The sequence below is a fragment of the Macaca nemestrina genome, chromosome 5 (assembly GCF_043159975.1).
Source record: "Macaca nemestrina isolate mMacNem1 chromosome 5, mMacNem.hap1, whole genome shotgun sequence".
Taxonomy (NCBI): Eukaryota; Metazoa; Chordata; class Mammalia; order Primates; family Cercopithecidae; genus Macaca; species Macaca nemestrina.
In genome coordinates, this window is record NC_092129.1 from 112,290,430 (window position 1) to 112,308,437 (window position 18,008).

The 18,008-nt window shown below is 37.2% G+C and overlaps 1 protein-coding gene across 4 annotated transcripts in view; it reads right to left on the bottom strand.

Annotated features, from left to right (window-relative positions):
* Positions 1-620: 620 nt before the first annotated feature.
* Positions 621-18,008, bottom strand: part of LOC105479449 (CD109 molecule) — a 178,409-nt gene continuing 161,021 nt past the window's right edge. For all 4 annotated transcript variants that reach the window (XM_071096842.1, XM_071096841.1, XM_011737403.3 and 1 more), the window contains 5 exons: positions 16,969-17,034; positions 14,105-14,247; positions 10,563-10,710; positions 8,533-8,635; positions 621-5,719 (listed from right to left, as the gene is read on the bottom strand). In XM_071096842.1, the coding sequence (XP_070952943.1) occupies positions 5,544-5,719; positions 8,533-8,635; positions 10,563-10,710; positions 14,105-14,247; positions 16,969-17,034 (636 nt within the window). In that variant the 3' untranslated portion in view covers positions 621-5,543. The remainder of the gene's footprint in view (positions 5,720-8,532; positions 8,636-10,562; positions 10,711-14,104; positions 14,248-16,968; positions 17,035-18,008) is intronic.

Here is an 18,008-nt window from a genome sequence, read left to right on the forward strand (position 1 = left end):
TGATATTTTGGGTAGAATAATTCTTTGTTGTAAGGAGCTGTCTGATGCATTGTAGGATGTTTGGCAGCATCCCTGGCCTCCATTCCCTAGATGACAACAGCACTACCTCCAACTATGTTAACCAAACCATGTCCAGACATTGGCAAATGGTAGCCGAAGGCAAAATCACTTCCAGTTGAGAACCCCCAATTGTGAAATGCCATCTTTAGTATTTCACAGAAGCCCAGAAAATTCATGGCAACAGAAATATTAAATAACACTGGATGGGAATTAAGAAAATGTACATGAAATCTTATGTTCTGGCTAAGACAATCCGTGCCTCCATTTTCCTGTGTGTATAAAAACTATGTGTTCTATATACTTCTATATAATTTCCAGAGCTTGAGTGCTCACCTCACATTAATTTTTTTCAATTTGTGTATTACTTACCTCTCCACTGAGTGGGGAGGTAAAGGAGGCTGGTGATCAAATTTCTTCAACTTCATTACATTGCTACCTTGCAACACAATAATCCCTACTCTAAGCTAGCCTCAAATATCCTGTTTCTCATAAATAGGCTTACATAAGGGAGGTGTGCTATAGACATGCTTTATGCTAAAATAAAAAGAACACATAATAAATAGATGGGAATTTAAACTTTTATTAATAAATCATGATTTTCTATTGAATACATAATAAAGTATAATTAACAATAACATAACATTCCAACATTAAAAATTAAAACTTTCAGAATCACCTTGATCAATATATAAAGCTTTAGTTCCTGGAAAAATAATATTTCAACAGTGTTCTTCTCGTATGCAAAACAGCTTCCCAAAATAGGAGATTCGTGAAGGAAATTTTATAAAGCTTCCCGTGTACAAAAAAGATTGACTCCACATCAACTGTCCCCTGCTGAAAATCCAAACCATAAAGGCTTGAAGGACCAGAATGGAGCCACATTCTATTAAAGTTATCAGAGATAAAATCTTAAAGATCTACAAATGGAAGGAACATGGAACTACCTTCTACCACCAATTCAATATACAGGGCGAACGTGGTACATCTTGGCCTCAAGACAACATAAGATAGAATGATTCTTGAATATGTCGCAACAGATATAGCAATTTTATCCCTATTACAGAGACACATGTATACCAATTGATAACTTTTCTTTGCAGTAAGAAACTCAGAAATCATCTAGGAAATATCTATTTTCCTATGTTACAGTTGAAATGAAAATGACAATGTATTTTGTAAAATGATGCAATGTGGTACCATCTTGATGAGACATGAAAACACAACTCACTGGCTAGAAATAGTTGCAAAACAAGCCTACTTTCACTGATACATACTTATTTTAAAAGTTATACTTACTGCTTAGTTTTCTGAAGAAAGAAGGAGAATGGTCCTCTATTCAAAGTAGTGATAAAAATAATTGCACCTCAAATTACTCCCAGTGTAACATAAGATATTTAATATTAACATAAATATCATTTGCATAGATGATAGAAAAATTCTAATTTCTTAAAAGTGCTATACCTTCCTGGAATTTGAAAACAAAAAAAAAAGTGAGGAAGATACTCTTCTGCCTGTCCAACAGAAGCCTCTACTGAGAATGTAAAAGGTTCTGAAGCTCATCCACGAATGAGTCCACTTACTATAAGTGTCTTAAATTTACAACGTGCAAAAAACTAATGCACCCAAGAATATATCATGGCACCTTGCCCAATGGTAACCACTTGGCAGACTCAAATAATAAGTACCCTCATAGGGAGAAATCTTGCCAAGGGAGAATTTACAACATATTTTTAGAAAGAAATGAGTATTCAATCATTCAATAAAGCAAATCAGAAAAAGTAAGGTTGTCAAAAGAACTCCAGATTATATGCCAGCAGGTTAATAAAATGGTTCTTTTTTTAAAAATGACAAAGAAAAATAAGAGATCCTTTTTTTTTTTTTTTTTTTTTTCAAGGCGGAGTCTCACTGTGTTGCCCAGGCTGGAGTGCAGTGGCACAATCTCAGCTCACTGCAAGCTCTGCCTCCTGGATTCACACCATTCTCCTGCCTCAGCCTCCCGAGTAGCTGGGACTACAGTTGCCCACCACCACACCTGGCTAATTTTTTGTATTTTTAGTAAAGAAACCGTGTTAGCCAGGATGGTCTCAACATAGATCCAATTTTTTAATGTCTTGATTCAGCCAGACATGTCAAATGAAATAATTGAATTATGTCAAAATAAAAATAGTTGGTACTATATCGACAGACTATTTATAACTATCTTTAGCATAAATAGAAATTAAAGCTAAATACATCTTTTTCTAAAAAAAAAAAAAAAAATTATACCTAGGCTCAAAACAACAGGAGCAGGGAGAGTTATGCTATCTACAATTCTGAAAATTCCCACGTGCAGGATACGGTATTGCACATGTAAGTAACAACTCCTAAGTAACAGAAATATATCTGGATTCTATATAAGCAAAATGCTCCTCAGATTATAATATATAATCCAAAATATTAAACCAAAGATACTATTTTTAGAATGTTTTGAAAAACAAAGTACAATAGAACACAATAAAAGGAAGCATTTCATTGACCAGGCATATTTTAATGGGCTTGAATTTCTTTTTTAAAACTCTAACTAAAGGTAGTAAGATGGGGAAACCAAATATAAAAGTGTTATTCTGTCCTAGAATTGTTTGGCTACTAGGTTTTCCCAACATTCAGTCTCTGGAAGCATTGGCCAATCAGAAAGGGAGGTGAGATATGCTGGTGTCTTACTAAGGTTCACAGTGAGTAGAAAAGAAGGGGGACTTTAGTTCATACCAGTAAATGACATTGACAGTATTCTAAATGGAAGAGCTTCAGCATAAGCAATCTTAATGGTGAAATGAGTTAATATTATTACTCATATCATATGAAGAAAATAATTTATACTATTAATTATTACTACTACATATTCTCCTTTTCTCCTTATGCCTGTGGTATTTTAATCACTTTTAGTCCAACCCCACTGCTTGTAGCAGAGCAAGTTCTCTAAGGGAAGTATGAAGGAAGAAGTGGCCGGGACACCTGCACAGCCCCATGCCCCAGGAGGCAGTGCTTGCTAACCCTTTCTCTTCCTTCTCATTGTTGTCCTCTTCACTTTTAATAAACTTACAATAAAAAGAGATGAGTTACAAGGTGACTTTTTTGTTTTTTGTTTTTTGAGATGGAGTTTCGCTCAGTCCCCCAACCGGGAGTGCAGTGGCGCAATCTCGGCTCACTGCAACCTCTGTCTCTCAGGTTCAAGTGACTCTCCTGCCTCAGCCTCCTGAGTAGGTGGGACTACAGGTGTATGCCACTATGCCTGGCTAAATTTTATATTTTTAGTATGGACAGGGTTTCACCAAATTGGCCAGGCTGGTCTCAAACTCCTGACCTTATGATCCACCTGCCTCAGCCTCCCAGAGTGCTAGGATTACAGGTGTGAGCCACTGTGCCTAGCCTAGGAGGTGACTTTTAACTTGAAAACTTGGAGTTCTTCATAGAAAAAGTATTCAAATGCTAGTTTTTAAACAAGGAAATATGGTCTGAAAAAGATACGACCTGTCTTCCAATGGCCTTTCCATTCTAGTGTTTCCTAATATATTACACTAAAAGTTAACTATAAATTATGGACTTTAAAATATAAAGTATTGATTGTCAGTATAAGGTTCCCAGGCCAGGGAAGAGGAAGGGAAAATCCTTTGCCAAGACCCTCCCCCGATTTCTTTATAAGATGATTTCACCTTTAAAGAATTCCCAGAGTATAAAGGGCAAAAACACGTTTACAAGGAGGCCCCAGCATAACAAGTGCCTGTTTTAGAACAGATTGTGTCAGAAGTGTAAGAGATCTAGAAACTTTTTCCCACTAAAAAAAAAAAAAAGGCAAGAAAAGTAGGTATTCAATACTTAACTGCCCTCTTCATAGACCACTGTCTGAGAATCTATTTTCTACGTATAGGTTTGCCAGCTTTAAAATACTGATTGTCAGTTATTCCTACCCTGGTATCCAAAATATCCATAAGCAATATATGAGCATCCATTCCACTACAATTTCTGAAAATTCACTAAAGCAAGAGCATTTTTAAAAAACAACTTTAAAAGATACATTTGCATACCTTCTTTTTGATGGATTTATTTTTAAATAGCTAAAAACAAAGCAAATTCTTTGGAGCCCATGGCAATTACTTTTTCCCATGTCCACTTGAGAGAAATGCCATAGAGCTAAAGAGAAAAACTAAACCATTTCTTAGATTGAGTAAAAGATCATTAATTGTTGACACATATCTAAATTATTTCAGTATATTTAGAAGGCAAAGAAGAAAGGGAGAAGGAAAGAAAAGAAAGAGAGAATGAGGAAAAGAAAAAAGGGGGATTCATCTTTAAAATGTCCATCCAGATAAATTATATTACCCTGCAGAATACAGGGCAACTAAAGATTGAGGTGCTCAGGATTCGGGGATCTTAAAAGTTCACAGCCAGCATGAGATGTCACTAGACAACTGGCAGTCTGATGCTCACACCCCTGAGCCTAGAACAGTTGACACAGGATCCCGGGCCAATGCCAGGGATCTGTAGGTCAGCAATCATGTCAAGATGCTCTGATTCTCCACAAACCCAGCTTCTTTCCCAAACTGCGGGGAGGTTGGTCTGCAGTGACTTATCTAGTATTTTGCTGTACTCCTGGCTCACAGTGTCTCCTGGTCTAGGATCTTCTAATCGAAGTCCCATGAGGCACATATTTCTGTGCTCTCTGACTCTCACCCCTGAAATAGGGCTGGTGTGGGGCTGAGGATGTGGGAAGGACACAGCACACCCAGCAACCCCCAGGGCAGTTTTCAGTATGCTCCTCAACCTCTGAGATGGTGTGCAAAGCACAGGGAAATGTACTGCCCCTCACATTTCTCTACAGAAGAGAAAGAGAGGGAGGGAAATGGCTGGGGTGTGTGATCAGGTTTCGAGCAGAAAAAGACCGTGCCACTTAAAAAAAAAAATTCACCATGTAGATTCTACAAAGAAAGAATTTCCAGTTAAGAAATATCTACTGAGACCACTGGGCATGGGGTGGGTTGGGGTGGGGTCGGCAGTAGGGTTAGGTTGGAGGTGGGAAGGGAACAGATGAAGCTCCTCCTGCTAGCTGTTTTCTCCCATTCCTGGGGACATCCATCTTTAAGCAAACATGGATGTGTAATAATGCTTAAGAATCTACGTTCATTTCTTTCACAAAATGAGGAGAATGCCTATTCTAAAATAACACCTTTATTCTGGAGAAAACAAACACCTCCAAAAAAATTCTAGAAGATTTTGAAAGGAGAAAATATACACACACAACTGCATTCATTTTGATCTTCCACACAAAGATCAGGTGAAGAAATCTATGCAGCTATACATACTAGGACCTGTTGTACACCACCCCCATAACCCCATAGAAAGAAAAAAAAACTGTTTTCAAAATAGAAGCAGTATTCCACTATGAAAACAAAACAATCACATGTGACTACTGGAAATGTTAGTGTTACACAGAGTCCTTTAAAAATAAATCACAGCCAAAGTTCCAAAAAGTACAGAAGCGTGAAACAGAAAATAAAAATGACTGAAGGGTGATGATGGGAGCCTACAGCTCCATCCTCACAAGGATGGCAGCCCTGGACGTCGCTGCAAAGGTCACAGGAGGACAGCTTCGCTTCAGAGTTGTAACTTCTCACCGCCTGTCTCCCTGTTCAAAGAAGCAGACATCAGTTCACACGGCTCCCTTGTTTAGAAACCTTGACTTTGCCAAAACATAAGAGCATTTCGATACACTTTTCTGAGTTTTCCATTCTTCACCTAATTTTATTTTTCTTTACAAGAAACAACTGAAATGTCCAAGAATGATCCAAAGTACTAACCAAATCCAAAAGAGAAACAATGCATTCAGTCCAATCTGTCTACCACCAGCAGTTGGCCAGCATTAAAAGACAGCAAATAGACTGCAGCTGCACACTGCAATCAAAAGCACCACTTTCATCTCTTACTGCATCAGGGAGAATTTTCAGTTGAGGACTGTTTAACCTCCTCAAGAGTTTATTTTAGGATGACATTCTCTATGCACTCAAATCAAATTCTAATCATTAGAACTACTGAAAAGAGGCATTTACCCTGGGCTCTAGTAAAAAAAATACATAAATATGAAGGGAAGACTGCCTATGCAATACCTTGTTTTAAAACACTGAGCATATAGTATCTAAAAGCTAACATGAAAAAACTACATAAAGTACCTATAACACCACAGTAAACTCACTGTAAAACATAAATGAGTTTTATAATGTTTTAAAAACATATTCTATTGTCAAATTTATTCATGATTTTTCAGAGACTGTTGTCCATATCGTAAATGTGTTTCGGGATTTTTTAAAATGGGTTGGAAGGTTTAGCTTATTCTGATCTTTCCCATATTTTCATTTTAAAATGGCCTCCTCATAAGTAAGTTGTTTTCCATAAAAATTTGCATAGATTGAATTATTTTTGTTTCTCAAATGTTTAAAATGTTCCCCATGTACCCAAGAAATATAAGTTGGGGAATTTTGCAACTAAGTTAAGTAATAAAGTTGGATAACTAGTTACTGTCATTGGGTCTCCACAGTGTATTCCATCCGTCCACTAGGAAAAAAGTGTCACATCACTGTTTCCCAAATGTCCCACAAGAACCTGGGTGAATCCTCTTCCTCAGCGCCAACAGGAGGCAAAAGACAAGAGGAACTGGCTTGTTGACTAAGAGGAGAGAACTGGTGCTACATCTTAGTCTTGAATACTCTATGAAGCACTAATAACAATGGGAACTAGTTCATCTCATTTAAAGTGTAATTATCTACAACGACCTAACACATAAAAATGCTCATGCGTCTCATGCATTGTGATGATTCTGAGCCACCACAAGTGTTTATTCAAAATAAGACATATTACAATTAGAAACATTAGGCCAGAGATCACATACAAAAAGTCACTCTGGGGCCGGGCGCGGTGGCTCAAGCCTGTAATCCCAGCACTTTGGGAGGCCGAGGCGGGCGGATCACAAGGTCAGGAGATCGAGACCACAGTGAAACCCCGTCTCTACTAAAAATACAAAAAATTAGCCGGGCGCGGTGGCGGGCGCCTGTAGTCCCAGCTACTCAGGAGGCTGAGGCAGGAGAATGGCGGGAACCCGGGAGGCGGAGCTTGCAGTGAGCCGAGATCGTGCCACTGCACTCCAGCCTGGGCAACAGCGTGAGACTCCGTCTCAAAAAAAAAAAAAAAAAAAAAAAAAGTCACTCTGACTGAACATGGATTCGTCCTATTAAACTTGGGCCATCTCCAGACCAGCTCTCTCTTTTTACATCCTAAATTTCCATCATTTTATAAAAATGAGTTACCAGAAAAATCAAAGAAGCTCAAGTTATTCTCCAAACAGGCTATATTTTTCTTGATGCACTTTTAAAAACATGTTATCAAGGGTAGGTTTCAGCAAAACACCAGAGTCCCTTGATAGAGAAACAGTTAACTCCAGCCAATGCTACTGCATTGCAGATGCTGTTCATGTTCTCTCCTGAAGAAGTCCCATTTTATTTATTATTTGTTATTTATTTATTTACTATTCAAGGGTACATGTACAAATTTGTTACAAGGGTATATTATGTGATGCTGAGGTTTGGGCTTCTATTGACCCTGTCACCCAAATAATGAACATAGTACCCAACAGAGAGTGTTTCAGCCCTTGTTCTCCTCTCTCCCTCCCCACTTTTGAAGTCCCCAGTGTCTACTGTTCCCATTTCTATGTGCATGTGTACCCAATGTTCGGCTCCCACTTATAAGTGAGAACATGTGATATTTGGTTTTCTGTTTCTGCATTAATTCACTTAGAATAATGGCCTTCCACTGCATCCATGTTGCTGCAAAAGATATAATTTACTTCTTTTTTACAGCTGTATAGTATTCCATGATGTACATGTACCACATTTTCTTTATCCAATCCACAGTTTATGGGCAGCTAGGTCAATGCCCTGTCTTTGCTATTGTGAATTAGTGCTGCAATAAACATATGAGTGCAGGTGTCTTTTTGGTAGAACAATGTATTGTCCTTTGGGTATATACCCAGTAATGAGATTGTGGGAACAAATGGTAGCTCTACTTTTAGAAGAACTCCCATTTTAAAGCTGGAACCAGATGGAATGGGTGCTTGGAATAGAAGCAATACCTTGCAAATGAAACATAACTGGACTCTCTATGTCAATTTTTCTTTGTAAAGTTTATAATTGTGAGAGTTAAAAACCTAAAACATGAAAAAAATATATCGTGTTTAAATTTCATATGCTAAAACCTATCATGTGACCCTTGTAAATTATCAATAGTCTTCACTGAAATGGGATGCTCACTTCCTGCCTCCCCACCGCCTATACTTCCTCCTACCAAATCCTGCCCTCGCCACAGAACCAATCCAACTGATGGTCACTTCCAATAAGTGAACGAATGCCTGGCTTAATTTCTAAAGTATTAAGAACTCCAGAGCATACTTACTTGGCTCATAGTAATCCACTATGGACACTGAAGCATCTTGGGTATTTGAAACTTTAAAGTTTCTCACAGCAGGAATATCAACACAAAACTGGGTTTCATTTACCTTGAGAAATGCAAAACAGTCTTAAGGGGTTGGCACACTGTGTGTTCATCATTAAGTAAAGACATTTCTTTTTCTTACCATTTTAGGAAACAGAGACTAACACTTAGGGAGGATTTCTACATGTCAGATACTGCAGTAAGTACTTCCTATGAACTATGTTATTTAACTTGTAAAACAATGCTTACAAAAAGGTATTGTTCTTAGTTCCATTTTGCTGAATGGGATACTGAGAATTAGAGTGGTTAAGTAAGTAGCAAGCCTGAGGGTGCATGTACCTAGATCTCCTGTCTCAGATGGTGTACCCCACCCCCAGTTACTACTAATGGCTCACAGCAGCCTCCTTCTCCTGGGAATCGCCCTCAGTTCATGCAAGCCATGTTACCCAGTACGTGAGGTAACTAAGATGGGGCTGTACTCCACAGCCAATGACTGAGATGGGGTACACAAGGCCAGCCTCTCTGTCTCCAAGAGGAATAGATTTGGCCAATTTGGCAAACAACACTCGTTAAAGAATCAGAAATTAGTAAATTCCTTCAAACATTTCCTTATTTGCCAATAGTAGTAAATGAAAAGTCAAACTGACCACTCAAAGAGTGCTGGGCACTCAAATTAAAATAACCATTAACAAGAGCATCAAAGATAGAAGACAAACTCCAAAACCAATTACACTACTAAATTAAAACCTTAAATTTGTTTTTTAAGTTCCAAATCAGGCCCATGGCTTTCGAGCAGTGATTAATGTAAGATAATTCCTAAAGAGCAAAAGAATCTAGAGACTGTTATTTAACATTATATTGAGACTGAATTAGTTTTAACGGGGCTTGAACCAAAGAGGTTTTGAAGTGCTAAAACAAATGAGAACATTCAAGAACTGTCTTTTTAAAAGTACATATTTAGCAATATATTTCTGATTCATACTTAGCAAAACTGAAATAAGAAACATCAAACCCACCCAGGTAATATGAAATCCTTAGAATACTATGAACTCAATATCAATTCAACCTATGAAGCTCATATAAATGCTATAAGAAAAGAATAAACTTACATACCACCAGTTTTGAGACATACCAAGCAGAGTCTGGAATTCTTCACTTACCTTCACCTACATATTGTATTCACCTTATTCTCGAATCAGTAGTAGTCATTCAGCGATGGAAAGAGTACATGAAGGTTATGTAATAATTCTATGTCAAGATCAAATCTCTGAGAATAATCCTCCATGATTTAGCACCTAATTTTTCAAGGTAAGAACATTAACCCCTTCAAGGTTTGTTAGAAGCTTCATGGAAGAATTTTAAAATGTGTAATGAAGGCATTCGTCTTCCAGCCAGGCATCGCGGCTCACATCTGTAATCCCAACAATTTGAGAGGCCAAGACCAGAAGATCAGTTGAAGCCAGGAGTTCAAAACCAGCCTGGGCAACAAAGTGAGACCCCGTCTCTATAAAAAAAATTCTCATGAAATTATCTAGGCAAGGTGGCATGCACCTGTGGTCCCAGCTACTCAGGAGCCTAAAGTGGGAGGATCACTTGAGCTCAGGAGTTGGAGGTTGCAGTGAGCCATGATTGCACAACTGCACTCCAGCCTAGGCAATTCCCTGAGGCAAAGAGGCTCTCAAATTCAGATCTAGACTGAACTGTTTTAATGATAATATGGAAATTTCTATGTATTTCACATCTGGCATGAAATAAAGATTTAGTTACGAAGACCTGCATCAGGCTCGTCATTAACAGCAACTCTCTAAACTGATTTTATAGTTATGTCTTTCTAATGGAGATAAGTATATGGTTGCCATGTTAAACTCATTCAGGGACACAAAAACTTGAAATAACAATGACTTAAAGAAAACATACTTAAAGTAAGGTAGACATCCGAACACAAAACCTAGTAGCTTTGTCAACAGGTTACCTTATGTTTTCCTACTTACAGAATCTAAATAGAGGTTGAGTTTTCCATGATCATATTCCACTTTCTTCACTGTCTCGCTCAGAGGAATTGTGTCTGAAGGCACCATAAAGCCACTTAGTAGATTAACTTCCATAAGAGCCATGCCACTTCTAGCTGGGCCCAAAAACCTAAATCAAAGAGGGGGAGATGAATGAAAACTCCTCAGGAAAAACCCACAGCTGTTATCAAATTATCTTCATACAAAAATCAAACCCACCAAATGTTATTCCAAATACTGTTTGAGTTCAAATAAAATTCACTATAGAGAATTTTAAAACAGGTTATCGTTTTCTTACATGTGTGGTAATCTTATAACTTTCAACCATATAAGGAACAATGATACAACAATGTGTTCATCTGACAGATAGTGTGCAATGCCTGCAGTGTAACAGGCTTGTGCTTATAAACTGTGACAGTACAACATACATCCTTTCAACAGACAACTCTATTTTCTAGCAGTGATTCCAAACCGAATTGCACTTTTTCTTTTGTCAAAAGTTGACAGCACCAAACTTCCAAGAAAGCCAGGCCCTGAGAAGGAGGCATCACTTGACCACTTAGTGATAGTCCCATCCAAGTTCTTAGCAACCTTTTATTCATCTGGTTTTAGAAACTTCAGACCAGTAGGGAAAGGCCTTCCCTTTGTTCTCCCATATACTTGAAGAACATTTTGTGTTTTCTTTGGACACCATGAGGGAATTACAAGCCTTGGAAAGTTTTATTACACTGCATCCTTCTCTCACCCTGTTGTACATGATGTGAGCATCAGAGGATCCGGGCACCAACAACATTTTATCTCCTTACAAATAAATATTTTTCTAAAATGAATTGATGGCAAGAGTTTTTCATTTGGAGCAGAAGGAGCCCAGCTAAGTGAGTATGGAAAGATGTTTGCCTCCAATTTAAAAGGATCATAGCATTAAGTTAGTACCTGTTGTCCTTTTAAATGGCAAAAGCAAGAAGGGCTGTTAGAAAAACCTTGCTTTTTAGAGCAGAAAACCTATGCCTGCCAAACATGACTGATTGAAAAGCCATAGAGTACAACTGCTGACTTCAGCCGGTTCTGCAATCCCAAGCAACTGAAACCATCTGCTGGCAATGCACTGAGCCAAAGTAGATGTTATTAAGAACTAATAAATGGATTGAAACTAGAGGTGTTTGCATATGAGAAAAAATATAGATGAGAAAAAGCAGTCAATATGCTTAAACATTTAAAAGCACAATGCAGATTATACTTTTGGTATATATTAAAAGTACCTTGGTTGATCTGATCTCTCTACCAGCCTGGGGCAGAATTTGTTAAACTATCATGCCACACAGAAAGCCTGGTATGAGGTAAGGTCTTGGACCCTGTTGATAGGATAAAGTGTCTGAAATATCAGGTAATCTTTTTTTTTTTTTTTTTTTTATACTTTAAGTTCTAGGGTACATGTGCACAACGTGCAGGTTTGTTACATGTGTATACTTGTGCCATGTTGGTGTGCTGCACCCATCAACTCGTCAGCACCCATCAACTCGTCATTTCCTCTTTTTTATAATGTGCTGGTGAAAAAATACACTTAAATATTATTTGTCTTTCTTACCAGATTTTTCTCAGAAAACTAGTAGCAGCATTTAAACCCTTTTTATGAAACCCCTACCCTCACATGAAAACAGTTCCCTTCTTCAGGCTCTACCTACCACCCAAACTCTGTTGTCCATCTGATTCCTGATGCTTAAGATTGGAAATCCTGCATTCTTACATGAACCCCTATAAATGCCGAGGTCTCTTCATAGTCTGAATCCTGGCTCCACCTCATTTTCCTCATGTTTCTTCACCTGATGTCTCTTAAGAGGTAAAAGTCTCCCTCTCATAACTCCATGAGGGTCTTCTTCTTTGCCCTTTTCAAAATTGGAATTTGAGACTTGCTTAGGGGATTGTTTCCATTAATTTCTGTATCCATCTCAAACAGCAAGTTCCACAAGGGCAGAGCTTGTGTCTTTTTTGGCTTACAATTACATTCCCACACCTGACACACAGACACCATGCCTGGCACATAGTAGAGGCTCAACCAATACTTGCTGAGGGAATAAATAAATGAATGAGAAAAGCAGGAATAGGCAGGGCACAGTGGCTCATGCCTGTAAGCCCAGCACTTTGGGAGGCCAACGCAGGAAGATCACTTGAGGTCAGGAATTTGAGAAAAGCAGGGATAATAATAACACATACTTTACAGAGTTACTGTAAGAATTAAATGATATGCATGTAAAAGTGTTTGGTGCGGTGCCTGGCATATAAGTTTGTAATCACTGTAGGTTGTTATTGTTTATAATAATAATAATAATAATAACTTGAAGTTGTTATTCTATAACAGAGACCAATTGGAAGACTAGTAAAAAATAATTGGAGTCCCACTTTCTTCTCAGCTGAAAAGGATGCCACTGCAGAGATTCTGATATCCTCTTACTGCTGGCCCAAAATGCCCAAGAAGGTGAAGAATGGGACAAATGTGGGACATTTTACCCCAAAATCATGAACAAGAAGGTCTAAAGATAAAGACAGACAGTAGCGGTAATGGTGGAGACTGGGTCCAGGCAATGGCTGTGAAGGCTGGCCACCTGGATGAACACCCAGAGATGACCTTGAAGAACATCTGCCAGCTCAGGACCACACCAGGGACTTCTAGTTCAACAATAAGTTCAGTGAAACCAGGACACTATGGGATATTTTAGAAGAGCAAACAGCAGCTCCTCAATGCCAGAGCATCTTTAAGTCCCAGCTCGAGACCAAATAAGGCAGATGTAACAGAATAGATTCACGAAAGAAAAAAATGTGAAGCCTCTATTCAAAAACTTTCACAAGGAGTGTGCTCAAATTCCTGTGTGCAGTGGAATGACCAAAACTCTGCAGCTTCCCAGTCTTACTGTGAAGTTGGTAGGGTTGAGGTAGAATCCTTTTTCTTTATTACTTAACAAGATTCTCAGATGCTTTGGATATAGAACAATTTAAGAGTCAACTTAAAAAGTACTCCCAGAAGCTTCAGCTGTTAAGTGTCTAATTATCCAATATGAGAAACTCCTAAACTGGAATATTTTCAATGTATATAAAAAAAAACCTGTCCTCTTGATTGAATTTGCATGTTATCATAAAGTTTTGGGTTAAATGCCTAACAGTTAAAGTTCAGTATGAACCTGAAATAATTATTTCAACAGAAAAATAACTCATAACAAGAAATAACCATTCTAAGTATTAAATATGATTTCCTAAATTAGACCTGAGTTTTATTAATTTATATACACACTGTTCTATTCAAATTTGTTATACATTCAGGGAAAACCTGTAAATAATTTTTGTATGCATCTAATAAATGCTTGAATATAATTAGTAGTATTTCTAGTTTGTAATCTGAAGTGTAGTACATAATTGAATTCTTTGTTCAATATAACTTCTTATATTTATATAGTTAGACAACTATAAATAATTAAACCTTCAAGTCTATTTTCTAAAGGAAAAAAAGGAGAGAGACCTAAGCAGACACTTACCTTGTACACACATTCAAATCCACATGATTGAGATCATCTTTATTTTCTTTTACAGCAACATCTAAATCAAAGGCTTCTTGATTTTGGATAGATCTTCGTCTTCTAGAAGACCCAGAATCCTTCACATTATATACAACATTGAGCTGTAAAAAATAAACTAGCATAAATAACAAATTGGACATAAACTTCTATCATTATGCCTTCTAAATACTGTATTAGGTAATAATTCTCTTTGGATGGACCCAGTAAGATTTTTAATCTTCAAACTAGAAAAAAAAATTAATTTTACTTGCTAACAAAGTATCACTATTAACAAGTAGTATTACAATTTATAAAATTATTTTTAACATTGTTAGGTAATATTCCAAAACAAGTACAATAAAACACCATGGGCGATATTTGGGGATAATGTTTTGTCAAAGAGGGTAAACATTCCCTTGAGGAAAAAACCATCTTGAGAGCATTCACTAATTTCTAAGGAAATTAGTTGCCCAAATGGAGTCATTTCTCTCTAACTAGAACTTCACAAACTCTCAGTAGGATAAATCAAAACTAAAACATTGAAGAGCCTTAGCTGAACATTGCTGAGGATTCTTTTTGTTCATACAACGTTTGTCAAAGATGATAAAATAAATGACAGCTTTCAGGTCAACTGGGTCTTTCTCGGCATCTACTCTGTACCCACCACTGATGTTAAAGGTGCTGTAGACATAATGGGAGAGCCTGAGGACCTGCGTCTTTCTCAAAGGGATCCTAAATCAGAAGCTTAGGCACGTACTCAAAACTTCCTAGCCCAGTCTCATCCCCGGATGGATTGCAATCTACTTAAATGTTTTACCTCATCCCCTTTTTTATAACAAGGTTCGTAAAGCTTACTGTTACTTTGTAAGGTTGTGTTTTCTTTTAACTTATACCTAACACACATACACATATGCACATGTGCATACACACACACACCCCTCAGAACTAACATCTAATGTCCCTCATGGATTTGCACACTTAAAAAAATCCTCTAAGCCTTCATTTTTCAAATCTAAAAGTTGCAGTCTTCTTATTCTGCCACAATCCAAACTCATATAATCTGTCATCCACTTGATCCTTCTGGTTATCTTACTTTGGACATTTGTCAACTCTTCCTTAAAGTATAACGATTAAATTATAGAGTATTCCTGAAGCAGTTGAAGAATAGTCTCATAAAATTGGAGAGATGCTCTCTATTATTTCCATCATTCCCCTTTCAGTGGCATGCAATTATCCCTTTAGAGACCAATGCTATCAGGAAACAAACAAGGACTACTCTATTTGTCTCTCGGGTCATAATTAATGCCCATCCATAACTAAGTATTAGGGTTTACATTTGGCAATAAAGCTCAACTGCTCACTCAGGGAACTTTAAAAGATCTTGCAGTTTATTTCCAACAGTTTAATATTTTATTACCCAAAAGAGGGTAATATTTACTACAAACTCATGAGTTTTCTTTGCCTTCCTTTTTCCAGAGCACATATAAAAATATCAACTGTAAGAAATCTCAATACCCATTTCTGGGTGTCCAACTTCTTTGTAATTTTTTTTCCTCCCTCATGAGAAGTGCCTACTGGTTCCTTCCTTTTGTTTTCTGCATTTTGAGATTGACATGGGATTGATGAACATTCTGACCAGCAAGTACCACATTCACCCCTGTGTGCTTCAAGCCTCAAGTAAAACATCACTTGGTTTCAGTAATTTCTCTACATTTGGTTTATCAAAAATGAATTCCAACCAACTTGGTGATTTAAGTACATATAGTTTTTCAATTTTATCTAGAATACACAGCATATTTACTTTTAGATTTACTCTTGGATTGCAAGACAGTTTGAGAATGAGAATTTTCCCATGGTCTTTGTTAGTAAAGATCGAAATAAATTGTTTACTTTCTCTTTCTGACCTTTTCACTAAATACCATTCCTTTTCACTGTGATCATTTTTCCTTTAGTTTTAAAAAATGTGTACTGTATTCTGAGTGTAATGCAAAATAATCTTAGAATTATTTGGAAGTTTCTAAATTATACCTGCTTAGCAAGGTATACCTGCCCTACTCAGCAAGTATATCTGCTCTCTCAACTAGAATGATAGTGCTGGTTTTTGAAAAAAGTACTTTTTCTCCATAATAGCCATTTTTTTCCTTTCTCAGTAAGTGTTTCAGTGTTTTTGTTTGGTTGTTTGGTTGTTTGTTTCTACCTAAGCACGCAACCATTTTTGGTCCTATCACATATTATCTTGAGGTTCTAATGAGATGATTTTAAAGTCCTCAATATTTTTATGTACTATTTAGTGTAATGATTATCTTATTCAGTATTTTTCATACTACTTCCATTTTTATTGTAGCTCCCGCTGTACCATAAAAATGTAGATTTCTTTAGATTTTCTTTCTGTACCAGAGGATTGAACATAATTATGCTCTAATTGTTATATTTACTATTATATGAGATTTTATTAATTTTAAAGGGACACAATTCCTCCCCTCAAGTCAATAATTCTACCATGTTGACTTTCATATTCTCAGATGAATATTAAGAAATTGTAAGTAAAACATGTATTTGTTATCAGGAATCACATTGGAGGACATTAACCCTCACTTCAAAAAGCAAATAATATCCAAGAAATATTTTTCAAATAGAAAATCAATCTATATAATTGCTCTCTATTCACTGGCTGGCAACATCTCTAATACTTTTTATTAAAGACAGTGATATATCTTGCTTAAGTCATAGATGTAAATTATTAAGAATTATATTCAAGTTATCTAAGATTTAGCAAAGCCCCAAACCAAATAATTATTATAAAAAGTCATATTTAACTTAAAAAAATAAGCATCATTACATACCTGACAAATAGCAAATCCAAAACCAGTTGCGGAAATATTAACTGCAGTTGGCTGTACCACAGCAAGCTGAATCAAGGTGAAAAAAAGTGAATGAGGCTAATTTTCCATATGTAGATCCTTCCAAGTAGCACAACAGATCAGTCCTATCCCTCATTAGGAGCAGAAGCAATCACTGACAGCACTAAGAGCTTTATACTGTCTCACATATCAAAAGCTATGGGTCAAATAGGTAAGCAAGGTGATGGAAGGAAAAGTGCACACTCCCCAAGCTCCCTCACCTCTGCTCATGGGAGGGCACATTAGTGCTACTGACAAGTCTGTCCTCCTATTGGGGTTGAAGCATAAAAGACAAGAAACTAAAGTCATCTCCCTCCCCTGACCTCCCTTAATCAAGGCTTAATCCCCTGGCTTTCCCAGGAGCACAATAACACATTGTCTATGACTGTGCCTAACTTTATTCCTTCTTTTCCTTTATCATCACCACTCTTCCTCACTTTCCAGAATTGAAGTTATCACCTTCATCCATTGTACTCAACCTCCCACAAATTTATCAAGGGAATAAAGTTAAGAACTAGCATATTCTTTTATTCCAGTTAAAGTAAGAATACTGGTTCTATCAATTCTCCTAAGAAGACATGTGGAGCAGCTGAAAAGAACATGGTCTTTGGAATGATGAGTTCAAACCCTAGCTCAACTGTTACTAGTAACATGATCTTGAGCAAGTCACTTAACCTCTCTCAGCCTCGGTTTTATCATATGTACGACAGGGATAAATGTACTTACTTCTTAGAGTTACTTTGAGAAGTAAATGCAATAGAATATGTAAAGTAATCTAGCACAGTGCCTATGAAGAACAGAAACGCAACAGGGTTCTATGTTCATTCCTTTCTCAATGTTACAGTGCCCGTGTTTTCTCCTGTTCCACCAATCTTTCCAAAGTTCCCTGCCCTTCCAGAGCTCAGCAAATTCAACCAAAGGAGGGCACCATTTCTCCCTATTCCTCTACAGAGCTCTGGAAACAAGTCTTTGTTGAAATCAAC